We start from the raw sequence: 15,645 nt of genomic DNA on the forward strand, positions 1-15,645 counted from the left end.
GATTGAATGCTAATCTTGTGTGTTTTCTTGGCCAATCCTGTAGGTACCTAGAAAGTCTGCTTAGACAGGCGAGTAGTGGGACCATCATCCTCTCCCCAGCCATGCAGGCCTTCATCAGCCTTCCTAGAGAGGGGGAGCAGAACTTCAGTGCAGAGGAGTTCTCTGACATCTCTGGTGAGTCCAGGGCCTGGTCTCCTTGTCAAGGAGCTGAGCCTTTCCCCTCGGTACTACAGAACTCATCTAAATTCTCCTACCTTCCCAGAGGCTCATTCTGTATGCTCCTCAGCATCTCTGTGAGATTACATGTTAGGAACAATAAAGGGATCCTAAGCGAGGCACAGAATTGAGGAGTGGCCTGGGAGTGGCAGGTGGAGAAGGAGAATGAAGGGAGGTAGGAGCTAGGCAAGGGCACTCAAGTCACTGAAAGGGTTTATTCTTAGAAGGGTGGTGAATATTTTCCATTTCCACACAGAATAAAGAGTGGGACATATAATGAAGGGTGAAGGATAAATGTAAGGAGGACATTCTGATATTTGGAATTATTAAATAGTGGTCTGATGTCATGGCATCTTCTTTCTTAGGGATAAATTTTAGGGCCTTACTTAGCTAGAGCTTGGATTGCTAATGTATAACAATGACGATAAAATAATAGATGACATTCATTGTGGGCTAAGTTCTGAATGGTTCACGTGTATTAATTCCTTTAATCCTCACAATGGCTTTGAGATAGGTACTCTTTTTTTTTTAAATTTTTTTTTTAAAGATTTTATTTATTTATTCATGAGAGACAGAGGAGGAGAGAGAGGGAGGGAGAGAGAGAGAGAGAGAGAGAGAAGCAGAGGGAGAAGCACGCTCCCAAGGAGCAGGGAGCCCGATGCGGGACTCGATCCCAGGACCCCGGGATCATGACCTGAGCCGAAGGCAGACGCTTAACCATCTGAGCCACCCAGGCACCCGAGATAGGTACTCTTATTACCCCCATTTTACAGATGAGGACGCAGAGACACAGAGAGGTTAAGGAGCTTGCCTAAGGTTACCCATTCATAAATGCTAGAACTGGGATTTTAACTCAAGGCAGTCAAATTCTAGAACCTGGGTGCTTAATCATATGTAGTGCTGCTTCCCATTGTGTAGAAGTGCTTTGATGTCTCAAGGCCAGCAGGTAAGGATTGTGGAGTGAATGAGCTGGGAGTCATTCTCCTTTTTAAAGAGGGCTGGCAGCCATACAGATCCTTTTTAATGGATTTGTGTTACTGACTGATTGATGAACTATCATACTGCTTCCTCCTTCCTCTCACCTCCATATAAATCGTGGATCCTGCATGATGTCTGGGGCGGGTGGGGGATGTTTCCATGACCCTGCCTTCTCCATTCTTCCCCTTCCTTGGTGTGGGGGGAGGTGTTTTGAAAGAGTACACAGTTCTGTTGTTCAGCTCCATCTCCTTCTTACCCTCATTCGGACTCCATCAGTAAGCTGACCCTACTCTTTGCCTGTTGGAGGTTTCAGATGTCCCCTCTCATCAACTCCACCCACAAACTGTAGGCAGCATCTAAAATCAGCTTTAGGTCTTGCTGACAACTGATGAGCAGCAGGAGGTAAGGCTGGTTCCCCCTTATACCACCCCCACCCCAATTTCCCTGAGTTACTATGGTGATGGGGCAATGCTACTGTAAAAATAGATAGATGGAAAGAGAAGGATGCCCCAGGGTTACTAGCCTGGAGTTGAGAAGACTAGAGTAAGGAGGATTGGCAGATCCAAACTGGTGGATCAGTGTGTCTTCTCTCTAGAGCAGGCAGTTCCGCTCTTCTTCCTGTCAGCGATTTTAGCATTAGTAAGTCGACCAGGTGGGAAGTCTTTTTTTCTAGTTCTCAGCTCAGTTCTTCCTACTGTAAATAGGAGAGACCAAAAATGTGTCGTATTTCATCCAGACAGGACTCTGACCAGTTCCACTTCCTCTGTCCTTGGTGGAGCCCCAAATCAACCGGTTCTGCCTTCAAGGACTAGAGGGTGGTTCTCGATTTCTTTCCCCTCTGACCTCTTATTGACTATGTTAAACTCACTTTTCTGCTACTGGTCTCTTGTGGTTACTTTTGGTCATTTATGGTTTTCTCTGCTGGGATGGCCCATGGCCAAAAATCATCGCTGGAGCTCCTTCCTATTTGGATTTGTCTCTAGTGTTTCTAACAGGGGATTTCTCCAGGCAGGTTTCATTTACTTCACAAAGGGCCAGAAGCAGGATGGGTAGGGACCCATAAGGCATCTGGGCAGACCAGAGGAAGAAGGATTCAGAGGAAAAAAACAACTGGGATTCTGGGGTTGTGTGTTGATTATGAAAAAGAAAACGTAGCTCAAGGAGAGGAAAATTTGGACAGTGAGGGAAGCGGAAGGGGGAACATAGAAAACCCCAAACCTTAGGTAAGGAATCAGTTCTGGTACCTACAGTAAGGGGCAGTAGGACATCGTGCTAGGTTTCAGGTACCATCCCTTGACTTGGTTAAATGACCTTGGACAAGCCCTTAATTCTCCCATGTCTGTTAAACCAGAATGATGTGCCGCATACTTCAGAGGACTGTCAATAATTATCATAACAATAATCCTTTAATCATAAATATCTTTATAAGTTTCTAAGGTTTTTATGATGGTATCTTATTTATTCTCATATCAACTCTGTGAAGTATTCAGTGCAGATACTAATTTCTTCATTTTACAGAGAAGTAAATCGAGGCTCAGAAAGAATCAGTGACTTGTTTAAGGTCTTATATCTAATAATGTTAGTACAGCTAGCCCAGCAAGAGCAACCCAGGTACCACATGAAGGGACTTGGAAAAGTATAGATTCCTAGAAGAATATAAGGTAAATATCATTTGTGGGAAATCTTTGAGTGCGTACCAGAGAGGAGACGGTGATTGGTCTCATAGGCAGGCCAGACCTGTCACCTGAATGTAGGACTTCAGGCCACTTTTGCTCCCCAACTTCCCACTTCCTTTCCTGGATGAAAGACATTGTAAATGTTCAAAGTACTCTCCACCTGTGGTGTTAATGCCCCAGTGGCCCCTAAGCCCCCTGGGACCTCTGTAACTCTCTTGCAGAGATGCGGGCCTTGGCTGAACTCTTGGGCCCTTATGGCATGAAGTTCCTGAGTGAGAACCTGATGTGGCACGTGACCTCTCAGATTGTGGAGCTGAAGGTACTGTGGAAGCCAGGCCTGGGGTGGAAGCCACGCCTGGGGAAGGGGTAGAAGTAGGAGACCCCCCCAGGGGGAAGAGCTACCACAGTTTTATCTTCTCCTGCTTAACGTCTCTGTGTCCTGGCTGCAGAAGCTGGTGGTGGAGAACATGGATGTACTTGTTCAGATCAGATCCAACTTTAGCAAGGCAGATTTGATGGCTTCTCTGCTGCCCCAGCTGATAGGTGAGCACCTCCCTAATGGGAGAAGGAACTGTGGGAATGGCCTTGTGGATGACGGGGGTTTGGGGGGAGACCTGGGGGATAGGCTGGGTCTACGGAAGGAAAACCATCAGTATTCTCCTAAGTTCTATTTCCCTAATGGTCTCCATTCCCCTCAGGGGCTGATAATGTGCTGAAGCGCATGACCATCATTGGAGTTATCCTCACTTTTAGGGCCATGGCCCAAGAGGGACTTCGGGAGGTGAGTTGGGGGGAAGGGGCTGCCCCAGAATCACAGACTCCTCCGAAGGTGGGGTTTGTATGAGAAGTTGTGGAAACATGTGGTGAGCATTGAGGAGAAAGGAGGAACTTAATTTGGGAGAGGTCCTGGAAGATCTCTGGGGATAGACGAGTGGAGGACACCTAGGGGCACGATGAGAGGGGTAGTGTGGGAGGCTGGCTGGGTCCTTATCTAAGTTGAGGCCCTTTTTTTGTGTGTTTCCATCTATCTCTGAAGGTACTGGGGCTGTCCTGGGGACTCACTTATCTTCTCTCTCTTCCAGGTGTTCTCCTCTCACTGCCCATTTCTTATGGGTCCCATTGAGTGCCTGAAGGAGTTTGTCACTCCAGACACAGACATCAAGGTATAGAACAGTGCGAAGTAGGATCCACTTGGGAGATCTTTCTTGTTGAAAAGGATGTAGCCAGGATCTTATAAGGGAGGGGGTGCTCTGAGGAATACTGTAGGGAGACGAGCCAGCATTTGAATAGGAAAGCACTGGGGGAGATTTTGTGGAGAGAGGAGCACTGGTCAGATAGTATTCTTGGAGAGAGAGGGCAGAGCTGCGGAGACACAAGGGGAGGGAGAGACATGGAAGCCTGGCCGACCTATGAGAGTTGGGGAAACGTTACTGGAAAAAGCTAAGGTTGGGGCGCCTGGGTGGCTCAGCCATTGGGCGTCTGCCTTCCGCTCAGGTCATGATCCCAGGGCCCTGGGATTGAGCCCCTGCTCGGTGGGAAGCCTGCTTCTGCCTCTCCCACTCCCCCTGCTTGTGTTCCCTCTCTTGCTGTCTCTCTCTCTGTCAAATAAATAAATAAAATCTTAAAAAAAAAAAAAGCTAAGATCTAGGAAAGTATCCACCTAAAGTGTGCAAATTAGATACTGACCCATGTGCAAACAAGTCCCCTCTTCAGTCAGGAGCTTAGGTACTTCTTTGTAAAAAGATTCATGGCTTCCATCCCCACCCACCCTGCCTGCCCTCAGAGTTGCCTTTTTCTGGCCTTTCCTTTCTCCTAGTTCTGAAAACTTTTGGTTCCTCTATGTCTGTGTCACCTGGCTCAGGTCCCCATTTACTACGGAGATGTAAGGTACTGCAGGTACCCCGAGTAAAACAACCATTTCTCTGTGCCTCCCACACCTCTGCAGCATCTTTTGTCTTTTGAATCAGCTGAAACAAGTCTGTTACATAGGATATATAGCCAAAGGCTGGGAACAAGGGCGTTCAAATGCATAGAGCAGGCTGCTTCTCTTACAACTGATTCCTTTCACGGAGAGAGGTCTGTGATTAAGAGGGAACTGGTTAGCAGGAAGAATTGAAATTAGATATTGAGAAAAACTTCCTTACCTTGAGATCAGAAGAGTTGTGAAATCTCCCCCTCTCTCTGCCCAAACTTAAGGGTGAAGCAGTCATGGGAGCTGTGTGGGTTTGATGTTGTGCGGGCATGGCTGCCGGCTTCTGACCGTTCTTTTATGGTGAACCTGGGTTTCTGGCAGTTGCTGATGTTGGGGATGAATGCTCTAGATTGTCAAGAGCTTGTCTACCTGTATCTCCTGGGCAGCACTGAGTTTTAGGCTCTGCCTGCTTGTGAAAATAAGCAGGTTGGAGCAGAGAAGGGGGGATGGTGGCCTGTCCATCAGAGATTATGTTATGCCTCAGTCATCCCTTTCTTTCTCCAGAACACTACAGGTTGTGGACAAGGTCCCTGATCTCCCCAGCCATGGTTGCCATGAGCACCGTCACTTAGCTATAGGGAATTTAAATAAAGGGCAGAGCAGGACGTGGGAAAAGTTTGCCTTCTGTAAGTAGATTGGTATGTCTATAGGGTTCTTTGCATAAGATACTCCACTCAGTTGTCTACTCTTGAAACAACTGTTCTTGTTCTCTCAGAACACTTTTTATAAAAAATGATTGATTTATTTATTTTAGAGAGGCGGGGGGAGGGACAGAGGGAGAGAAAATGCCAAGCAGACTCTGTGCTGAGCTCTTAGCCCAACGCAGGCTTCAATCTCATGACCCTGAGATAACGACCTGAGGCAAAATGAAGTCAGACACTCAACTGACTGCACCACCCAGGTGCCCCGTCTTTCAGAACATTTTAGAGTAATTTTATTTTATTTATTTTTGTTTCTTTTTTTTTCTTTTTAGAGTAATTTAAAAAACCTCAAAAAAGGTCTAAATACTTGGCATGGGAGTGGGGGTGTGGGGCTATTTCCTGGGAACCCAATTTTAAGTACAACAAGGGATTCAAGTATCAATCAATAAATAGTAATTGAATACCTTCTATCTGCTTTGCATTGTGTTAAACTAAAGAGGAGTGGGGCGCCTGGGTGGCTCAGTTGGTTACGTGTCTGCCTTCAGCTTAGGTCATGATCCCAGGGTCCTGGGTTCAGCAGGGAGTCTGCTTCTCCCTCTCCCTCTGCCCCTCCGACTCATGCTCTCTCCTGCTATCTCTCTCTCAAATAAATAAATAAAATCTTAAAAAACAAAACAAAACAAAAACTAAAGAGGAGAAAAAGAAGTGTAAATTTCCTGGCTTTGAGATAAAGGAAGAGGAGGAAAGGAATAAGGTTTATTGGTCTATTAGTGACTCTGAGTATGTAGGGTAGATGTTTTATACATGTGGTCTAATTTAATCTCCACAACAACTCTGTGAGGTATTATTATCCCAGTTTTACAGATGAGAAAACTGAGGCTCAAAGAGGTAAAGTAACTTTTAGCCGAGGTCACACATTTAGAAAGTGGTGGTCCTGGGATTTGAACCCAGATCTTCTCACTCCAAGGCCTTTTTCTCCCCTCAGAGGCCATGAGGTTTTAAAGGATTGCTTTCTAGGTGGTGAGACAAGCCATAGGTCTCACCTCCTGTCTGAAAAGATAACTGCTTATACCAGGCCGGTGTGTGATCCATGCTAAGTCAGTGGTGCTACTTTAAGGAGGGAGAGATGGGGTTGGGCTGAAGTATTCAAGGAGGGCTTCACAGACACTAAGAGATTTGAGCTAAGCCTCAAGGGGTGGGTGTCATATAGCTATAAGTAGAGAGCAGGAAAGGACACTGTAGAAGAGGGAAGCACATGAACTAAAGTGTGGAAGTCAGGAAGCGAGGTATAGTTTGGAGATAGTGCATCGATGACCCTGGCTGCACTGACTGTAGGAAGCACCTTGGGAAGAAGATTGAGAAAGTCAATGTGTACAATGGAGTATCCGTATGCTGAACAAAAGCATTTGTGCTTTTCCCCTGTAGGTTAGGGAGAGCCGTGAAAGGAATGCCTAGACAAGATGATAGTACACCGAAAATCTAAGATCTGTGATCCAGGAATCCCAACTCCCTGTAGCTTCTGTCCAAGACTTCTCTCCTGAGAATCCTGTCCAGGATGTTGTTTTCTTCTTTACTAGGTGACCCTGAGTGTCTTTGAGCTGGCCTCTGCTGCAGGAGTGGGCTGTGACATTGACCCAGCCCTGGTGGCTGCCATTGCCAATCTGAAAGCTGGTAAAATTGGGGAAAGTGGGCAAGGGAGGGCTCGGGCCCTATTTTCAGGTGGGCAAATGTCAATGTCAAAGAAGCCTTTATTTGGAATTGTGAATTCTGAGGATATAAGCTGGAAGCTAAAGAAAGAATTAAAGTGTTGGGGTGCCTGGGTGGCTCAGTCATTAAGCATCTGCCTTTGGCTCAGGTCATGGTCCCAGGGTCCTGGGATCGAGTCCCCCATCAGGCTCCCTGCTTGGCGGGAAACGTGCTTCTCCCTCTCCCACTCTCCTTGCTTGTGTTCCCTCTCTCACTGTGTCTCTCTCTGTCAAATAAATAAATAAAAAAAAATTTTTTTTTTAAAGACTTAAAGTATAGTCCCTAGCCCCCAGAAAATAGAGAGGCAATTTAGACTCCTAGCCGGGTTCCAATAGTTGACCTGTCCGTCTGCTAAAAAATATAAAATGAGGGTCTCTTTGATGCTCAGCAAGGACTCAAAGGAACTTACAATCTAGTAGGGGAAATCAGGTTAATGCAAATGAAACAATGAGAGAGCGATCCGCCGTCACATAAGATTTCATGCTGAGTTATATGGTATGGCATCTAAGTTCCCCAGAGTGATCTGGTGCTCTCCCCTCCCATAGAATCACCTTGACACTATTTACTTCTTCCCCTGGTCTCCCATTGTCTCTGACATTTCCTGTTTCTTACGCACGCTCAGAATGGGATGAAAAAAAGGAGCTGGTATTAAGCCCTTTCAAAACTGCCAGACCGGCCCTTCTTTTCTCTTGGTTTGGTGAGACTCTTTGCTCTCCTTCCTGCCTGTTCACCCCATCAGGCAGCTGACAGACAGTGTCCTCGGACCGCATGTCGGCAGAACCCTTCGCTGAGAGCTTTGCTTCAGTCACCAGAGGAGGCCTCTGGGATCGGGCCCCTCATGATAAGTGGGGCTAGTCCTGTCCCCTTCAGCAATAATGACTTGCCTATAGTGCTTTAGAAAAGTGTTTTCATATGTGATCCTGACAGTAATTCTGTGAAGTAGGGCTTCCGTAGAAGACAACTCCTGTTTGCTGACCTTACTTCTCGTCTTTTCTTTTTTCTGTCTTACCAGATACTTCATCCCCTGAGGAAGAATATAAGGTGGCCTGCCTGCTCTTGATCTTTCTTGCGGTTTCCCTCCCACTCCTTGCCACTGACCCCTCTTCCTGCTATAGTATTGAGAAGGATGGTAAGTAAGGACTACTTTGAGTAGTTTGAGGGACCAGCACTATTTGGGTCAGTCTCCGGGGGTAGGGAGATGAGACGGAGACATTTACCTGGAGAAGCCAGACTTCTGACTCAGCTGTAAAGTTCTGTTTCAAAAAACACTTGTGAATGAACTATCCGTAAAATGCAATTCCAGTGGGAATTTTTAAGAATAGCCTTCTCTCTTTTTTTTTAAATGTTTTATTTATTTATTCATGAGAGTCAGAGAGAGAGAGAGAGAGAGAGAGGCAGAGGGAGAAGCAGGCTCCCCGCAGAGCAGGGAGCCCGACGCGGGACTCGATCCCAGGACTCCGGGATCATGACCTGAGCCGAAGGCAGTCGCTTAACCCTCTGAGACACCCAGGCGCCCAAGAATAGCCTTCTCTTAATATCCTAAATATCTCCTCATATTTTTTAGGAATATCATTCCCCACATGTCTCCTAGTGCTTTTGGTGTCAAACAGGGGTGGCCTCGCCTGAAAAACTGAGAGACCGCCAGCTGGGGTCAGCCTGGGGTGGCTCACTGTATTCCCTTTTGTTTCTCTCCCCTTCTGTCAATCATAACCTAGGTTACAACAACAATATTCATTGCTTGACCAAAGCCATCATCCAGGTGTCTGCTGCCCTCTTCACACTCTACAACAAGAACATTGAAACTCACCTTAAGGAGTTTCTGGTGGTGAGTGGCCCTAGGCTATAAGGAATGGAAGATTCCAAAGTCTTTTGGGATGGAATGGAAGATTGCAAAGTCTGGTGGGAATTGGTGTGGCTTAAATCCATAGACAGCTGTTATTGAGCGGGTCTTGGAGTCCAGCCTCCCACCTAATTCTTCAGTGAGTGAGTGGCACTCTGTGAAAGGCAGTAGTTTCTTCTAAATTCCCTAAGAGCTGGTGTTTCAGCCTCTGCCGGATTATTTGCAAAGAGCACTGGACTGAGTCAGAGAATCTGAGTTCTAGTTCTGGATCTGCCACTAAGAAGTTGTGTGACCTCTGAAGAGCCAAACTTTTGGGGCCTCATTTTGCCCATTTGTTAAATAGGGAGGTTAAACTGAATCTATGATTCACTACCTTGACTGGGATGCCTTAGAATATCCGAGGGAGCTTGTTGAAATACAGATTCCTGATCCTTATGCCAGACATACTGAATTAGAATAGCCCAGGGTGAGTCCAGGCCTCTGTTTTTTAAAAAATTAATTAATTAATTTTTAAATAAATTAGTGTTTATTTTTATTAATAAACTCATGACCCAAACTCATGACCCCGAAGTCGAGACCTGAGCTGATCAAGAGTCAGACGCTTAATCGACTGAGCCACCCACGTGCCCCAGGCCTCTGTTTTTAACAAGGTCTCCAGGAGATCTGCTGAGCAATCGAGTTGGAGACGCCAAGTTTTAGAACCTATAAGGCCCTTTTGCAACTCTCATCTTGACAAAAAAAATCAAACTTTTTTCACATTCTCAAACTTTAGCATAAACCAGAATCACCTGGAGAATTTCTGATTCAGTAGATTTGAGGTAGGGCTGGAAAATTTGCATTTCCAAGTTCCCAGGTGATGTTGATGCTGTTCATCCTGGGATCTCACTTTGAGAACCACTGTCTCCATTTCTAGGACTGGGGCTTTTTTTTTTTTAATTTTATTTATTTTTGAGAACGAGAATGACACAGAGAGAGAATGAGAGGGGTGAGGGTCAGAGGGAGAAGCAGACTCCCCGCTGAGCAGGGAGCCCAATGCGGAACTCCATCCCGGGACTCCAGGATCATGACCTGAGCTGAAGGCAGTCACCCAACCAACTGAGCTACCCAGGCGCCCCTCTAGGACTGGAACTTTTAACCAGGCAGCCTATTCTACAGTAGGTTACATCCAATTTATTTGAGAAAAAATTATTTAAAAAAAAAACATTTTTAGCCAAAGTTTGACTCCCTGTAGCTATCACCATTGGTCTTAGTTTTGCCTCTGGAAAAACGCAGAATAAGTAATCTCTTTCCATTGTTGAAAGAGGCCCTGGAGTTTTCCATTCTAGTCCTCCATGGAGGAATTCCGTCCATACGCTTTTGATACATGGTCCATTACCCACTGCCGGCTTGAGCATTCTTAGCAATGGGAAGCTTATTCCTTTGCAATGCATGGGACTGACTTAAGAACTAGGGCCTCATTTGTCTCCTTTTAGGAGCAAACACAGTTGATCATATTCTCTTGGGAATCATACCATTGTCCTGGAAGCTTATTTAGAGGGTCTCCATTTAAACGGGGCCAGCCAGCCAATCTGAATGGGTTCTGAGCATCTTAGATATAAAGAATATTCACAGCAGATCTCTAAGATGGGGTGAAAAGGGATGCCCTCCCCCTTTTCCCATTTGCCCTGTTCGTTTGCAAAATGAGAGTAACCTGGGCCTGCAATACAGTTAATCATGTCTCTTCCTCCCTCTTTGATCTGTTGGGGGCCTGGAGGTGAATAGAGAGGACAGCCACTTGGGAGTTGACAGGAGGAGAATACGAAGAGCCCTGCATCTGAATCAGAGGCTCAGCCCTGTCTCTATTCCGGTAGAGAGTCAGCTGTAAACAGCCTGGTGACAGTGCTGTCTGAAGGCTGCCTAGGAAAAGAGATTAATCTCCTGCCTTTGTTCTAGGTTCTGTCCTCAGCCCTTGCAATCTTTCCCCCAGCACCCCTGGCAACCTACCATTGCCTGCACTGCCTGGTTCACAGGCAAGGTGCGGCTCTGAAGCCTAGGGGATTTGCTACTTTTCCACCCGGAGTCTCCAGGAACATCCCAGCACTTCTTAACTCTCCTCCTTGATCTTTTCTTAACTTCCTGTAGCCTGAGGCTGTCCTACTCTGACCTCCAGAAAAATCTGCTTTCTTACAAATTCTTCCCCTACAGGTGGCCTCTGTCAGCCTCTTGCAGCTGGGCCAGGAGACGGACAAGCTTAAAACCAGAAATCGGGAATCCATTTCTCTGCTCATGCGCTTGGTATGTATCTGGTTTAAGTTGGTCTGGGAACAGAGAGCAAAGACCAGAGGGACCCTTTTTGAGGGCTTCTGGGTCCCTGCCGTTGTCATCACTCAAAAGGATGAACTCAAAACTGAATTCTGCCTGACCCTCTGGGTCTAGGCCTCACATTCTAGTTAACATTCCAGACTTGTCCTGTAATCCCAAGGTAGAGTCTTCAATGCCTTCTCTGCAGTGCAGGGCCTTTCTGGCCCCTGGCTAACAGGGCCCTTTTACCTGCAATATTCTCAGGTCTGATCTGGTGGGGCAGCTGTGTCCCTCATCCATGACTGCCTGTCCAGTTCATGTTTGATTTTACTTGACCACTTCCTACTGCTGCATGTCTTGTCCTTAAGAAGTACTGTGGAGAGGGTGCTGAATAACACAGAGCTGAACTGTGGGAGGGGAGATGGGGGCTCAGAGGAGGGAAGGAATTTTCGATGAAGAGCTGTAAGACAGAGAGCCAGGTGGGCCATGAATCAGGCAACTCCTGCTATCTCTTTCTTCCCAAGCTGTGGGCTTTTCACTACTTTGGCAGAAAGTTCTGGGAACTCTGACTCAGTTAACTTAAAAAAATCTTTTCCTCATGACCCTGTTTTCCTCTTCAACACGCTTACTCACTCTTTTGCTCTAAAAGTCTGATTCTCCAGGTTAATGCCGCACTGAGATATGGTCTCATAGAGGCCTTCCTCTGGCCTGCGGGGAGAGGATATGCCCATCTGGAGCCAGTGCTCCACCCGGGAGTCCACACTAAAGATTTCTGGGACCTCAGAATTCTCCGCTGTAGGGCTTATGCAGAGCTTGTGCTGAGCTTCTTCCCCAAGTCCGTCCTGCTGAGGCAAACTGTGCTGCTGGTGCATATACCTCTAGTGCCAAGGGATCTCTGGCTGGAGTCTAGATGTGCAGATGGGAATTCCATGGGTGTCTGCAAAATCCCGCAAACTGGGCTGGCCCGCTCCACCCTGTTCTGATGCAGAACTCTGAGGAGTCTAAGAATTCTGAATTCAAACCTGGCCTTTCATGAAATTATAAAGGGAGATTGTGAAGGTCAAAAAGACAGAACAAACCAGTTTGTTTGATTTATTTAGTCACATGCTATGTAGGCTTCCATTTGCACTCTCAGCCAGGCCCACAGATGTTAGGCGCAGGCATTCCTGGGACTCCCTCTGGGTCTCCCGTAAATACACAGGCCTGGAGTGGGATCTGTGTCTCAGCTAGATACAGCTGGAGAAAGGCCTCGATTGGGCTGACTAAGGATTATGATGGCGACAAGAGGAGAATGGACATGAGGGTGTGCGTGGGTGGGGGTGTGTGGTATGGGATGACAGGGCAGGGGAGGCAGATGAGGGCAAACGCCAGGAGTATGCTAGATGTGGCACAATCTTTGGAGCAGCATGACCTTGGGCAAGTTAATTAACCTTCTTTTTTTTTTTTTTTTTAAAGATTTTATTTATTTCTTAGAGAGAGAAAGACAGAAAGCACGAGAGGGAAGAGGGTCAGAGGGAGAAGCAGACTCCCTGCTGAGCAGGGAGCCCGATGTGGGACTCGATCCCGGGACTCCAGGATCATGACCTGAGCCGAAGGCAGTCGCTTAACCAACTGAGCCACCCAGGCGCCCTGTTAATTAACCTTCTGAGACTCCGACTCTTTAGCCATAAAAGTGGGCAATAATCCTTCTGACAGAGTGGTTAGGATTCATAAGAAAATATATGTGAAAGTTCCTAGTACCTAATAGATGCTCAACGAATGTTAGTCCTCTCTGCTGCTCATTTTAGCAGCAGATTTAGTGATTTAGTCGTGCTCCTTCATTTCCTTGGGCAGTTGTCGCCTCTGTAAGGTTGGTAGAGGTGATTCTGTGTTGCCCCTCAGGCCTGCCTCCTTCTGCTTTGCCGCTCTCCTCCCCCCTCAAGTGTGGGAGGCTGTCTGCCCCTGGTGACATCACAGTGAGGCTGCAGAGTAGCTGGGACACAGCTAGGACCAGCAGGCGCTTTTTGTTAGAGGGAGAGACCCAGGGACTAGTGGCTGCAAAGCAATTTAAATGCAAATGTTTCCACACAGAAATACAGGGGAAGGAACTGTGTTCTGAGTTAAGAGGCTACTCATGTAGCCCCAGGTCCTGGCCAGGCACTTCTCTCCCTGGGCTCTTTCTGTCTTGGCTGTCAAGCCTGGGCAGTGCCCACGCCCGGGACTGCCAGCTGCATCCTGGCATGGGTTTTGGGGTGGGGGGCGGGGGGGAGATGACTCTCAGAGAATCATGGAATCCTAGATGTCAGGATCAGACCAGATCCTGGCTGTTAGTCAGGTCCTTACAATTGATAGGTGAAGGAACTGAGGAGAGGGAAGGAAAGACGACATTCACGGTCTCCCCCAAAATATATGGGCAGATGTGGGATGAGAACCCAAGCTTCTCGGCCTTCGCTGTAGGGCTGTTTCCACGGCCATGAATTTCCTCCAGTTAGGAGCCTTGTGGTCTTCCTTGCTTCATGGAGCAAACAACAGGAAGTCTTGGGCCAGTGGATCCTTCTTGAGGCCATCACTCATTTCCCTGTACCTGAGGGTCATAGCCTAGAAAAGAGACCTTATCTCTCTCCTGGCTTAAGGTTTGAACGTCTTGCCTGGCAAGAAATTCCTTCTGTTATCCACCGTAAGATCCGAGCTACTGTAACTGGCAGACTTCTTTACCTTCAGCCTGCAGGGTCTGTTCCTCTGAGGCTGCTGTGTGTGTTGTGTGTGCCCGTATTTGAGAATGGTAGGATCTTCCACATTTTAAAACTTGAAAGGACTTCAGAGAGAGAACCATGTTAGAGTTGATATGGTAAATTCTCTTTCCTAAGTGAATTTTCAGGATTTGAAACACCAGACATATTGGGGAGGGCCCATCTGTGTGAATTGCCAGAGGATATGGGACACTTCTTTCCAAGGGTGTGTTTTTTAGTCCCACAACCTCTTGGATGAGGAGGGCACTGAAGGAAGCACACCCTATTCCTTCCTCAGGGATGGGGACCCTCCAGTCCAACGCTAGGTTATGGGGCTCTTCGCTAATATGCACCCCCCCCACTCCGTCTCTTGCCCTCCACTGCTACCCTCAGTCTTATCCAGGCATCTTGAACTATTGTTCTGCTTGGCTTGTGGGGGCTGCTGGGATTACCACAGCACACAGGCTTCTAATTAAACTAATTAGTCATGCCTGCTCCTTTATGCAGCATCCTTACTGCTCCCCAAGCACTGTACTGAGGGAGGGAGGATACTGAGACCCAGCACAAGAAGACCCATGTGGATTCCAGGCCTTTCTTTCTTGGCCTGCTGTGGTGATTGTTTCCTTCTCCATAAAGCTTTGTCATTAGCACTTTTATCCAACCTTACCTGCTTCTGTGCTGCCCACCCACATTTGGTTTGGCATCCAGAATGGGAGAGAATGGGAGTATTTCTTCCACCAGAGAAGTGATTCTTTCCTGCCTTCTGCTTCTGAGTCCTTCATGTAACCCTGATAAGGGGCCCAGGGGCCATTATAATGAAGCCGAAGAGGTCACTTTGCTTTCCTAAAGCTAAACCAAGTGTGGGAAGAAGCGGGGTTATGATTTGGAACGTTGTTCACTCATAACTCTAAGGGCCTCAGAGGGTCCAGGGAACTGAATGAAGGAACAGGGTATCACAGACGTATACCTTGCCTGAGGTTCTCATCTCTTGACCTATTCTCTTCCAGGTGGTGGAGGAGTCCTCCTTCCTGACCCTGGACATGTTGGAGTCCTGTTTCCCTTATGTCCTGCTTCGAAATGCCTACCGGGAGGTATCCCGGGCCTTCCACCTGAACCGAGTGGCAGCCAGTACCCACTGATGGGCCCTTTGGGCCTACCTAAACCCATGAAGCTATAGCCGTTTTCTCAAGGGAAGTGCTCAGGAGCCAGAGCTGATGAACAGACACACGGAGGAACAGTCCGGGGCTGAGAAATCATAGAGAAATGGGGCAGGCTGGCTGGGGGTGGGGGTGGGGGACAGTTTTTGGGAAAAGTGAGGGAATTGGGACCACATGTGTGAATTTTTGCAATGAAAAACACGAGTGACATACAAGTATATTTTCTCTCTTGTGGTGACTAGTGCTTGAGCTCTGACTGGCATGGGTCTCTCGACCTTCATCACTATTCTAGGATAATGCTGGCGGGCAGAGATGATCAATCATCATATTAAACCATAATGAGCTTATAATCCTCCCACTGGAGCTGCTATTGTCTCTTGCACATTCATTAGGACGATTATCTCCTTTCTTCCTTTTCCAAATGTGTTCAG

General features: G+C 47.2%; 1 protein-coding gene across 4 annotated transcripts in view; it reads left to right on the plus strand.

Moving 5' to 3' along the window:
- Positions 1–15,434, plus strand: part of NCKAP1L (NCK associated protein 1 like) — a 41,158-nt gene extending 25,724 nt beyond the window's left edge. For 3 of the 4 annotated variants that reach the window (XM_028125397.2, XM_028125398.2, XM_028125399.2), the window contains 10 exons: positions 44–174; positions 3,092–3,189; positions 3,320–3,413; positions 3,569–3,651; positions 3,953–4,033; positions 7,061–7,154; positions 8,242–8,358; positions 8,945–9,054; positions 11,254–11,343; positions 15,065–15,434. In XM_028125397.2, the coding sequence (XP_027981198.1) occupies positions 44–174; positions 3,092–3,189; positions 3,320–3,413; positions 3,569–3,651; positions 3,953–4,033; positions 7,061–7,154; positions 8,242–8,358; positions 8,945–9,054; positions 11,254–11,343; positions 15,065–15,196 (1,030 nt within the window). In that variant the 3' untranslated portion in view covers positions 15,197–15,434. The remainder of the gene's footprint in view (positions 1–43; positions 175–3,091; positions 3,190–3,319; positions 3,414–3,568; positions 3,652–3,952; positions 4,034–7,060; positions 7,155–8,241; positions 8,359–8,944; positions 9,055–11,253; positions 11,344–15,064) is intronic. The other variant, XM_028125400.2, reaches the window with a different exon arrangement.
- Positions 15,435–15,645: the final 211 nt, after the last annotated feature.

The sequence above is a fragment of the Eumetopias jubatus genome, unplaced genomic scaffold (assembly GCF_037043125.1).
Source record: "Eumetopias jubatus isolate StellerSeaLion01/CBP00866 unplaced genomic scaffold, mEumJub1_p1.0 scaffold_8, whole genome shotgun sequence".
In the NCBI taxonomy this organism is placed as follows: domain Eukaryota; kingdom Metazoa; phylum Chordata; class Mammalia; order Carnivora; family Otariidae; genus Eumetopias; species Eumetopias jubatus.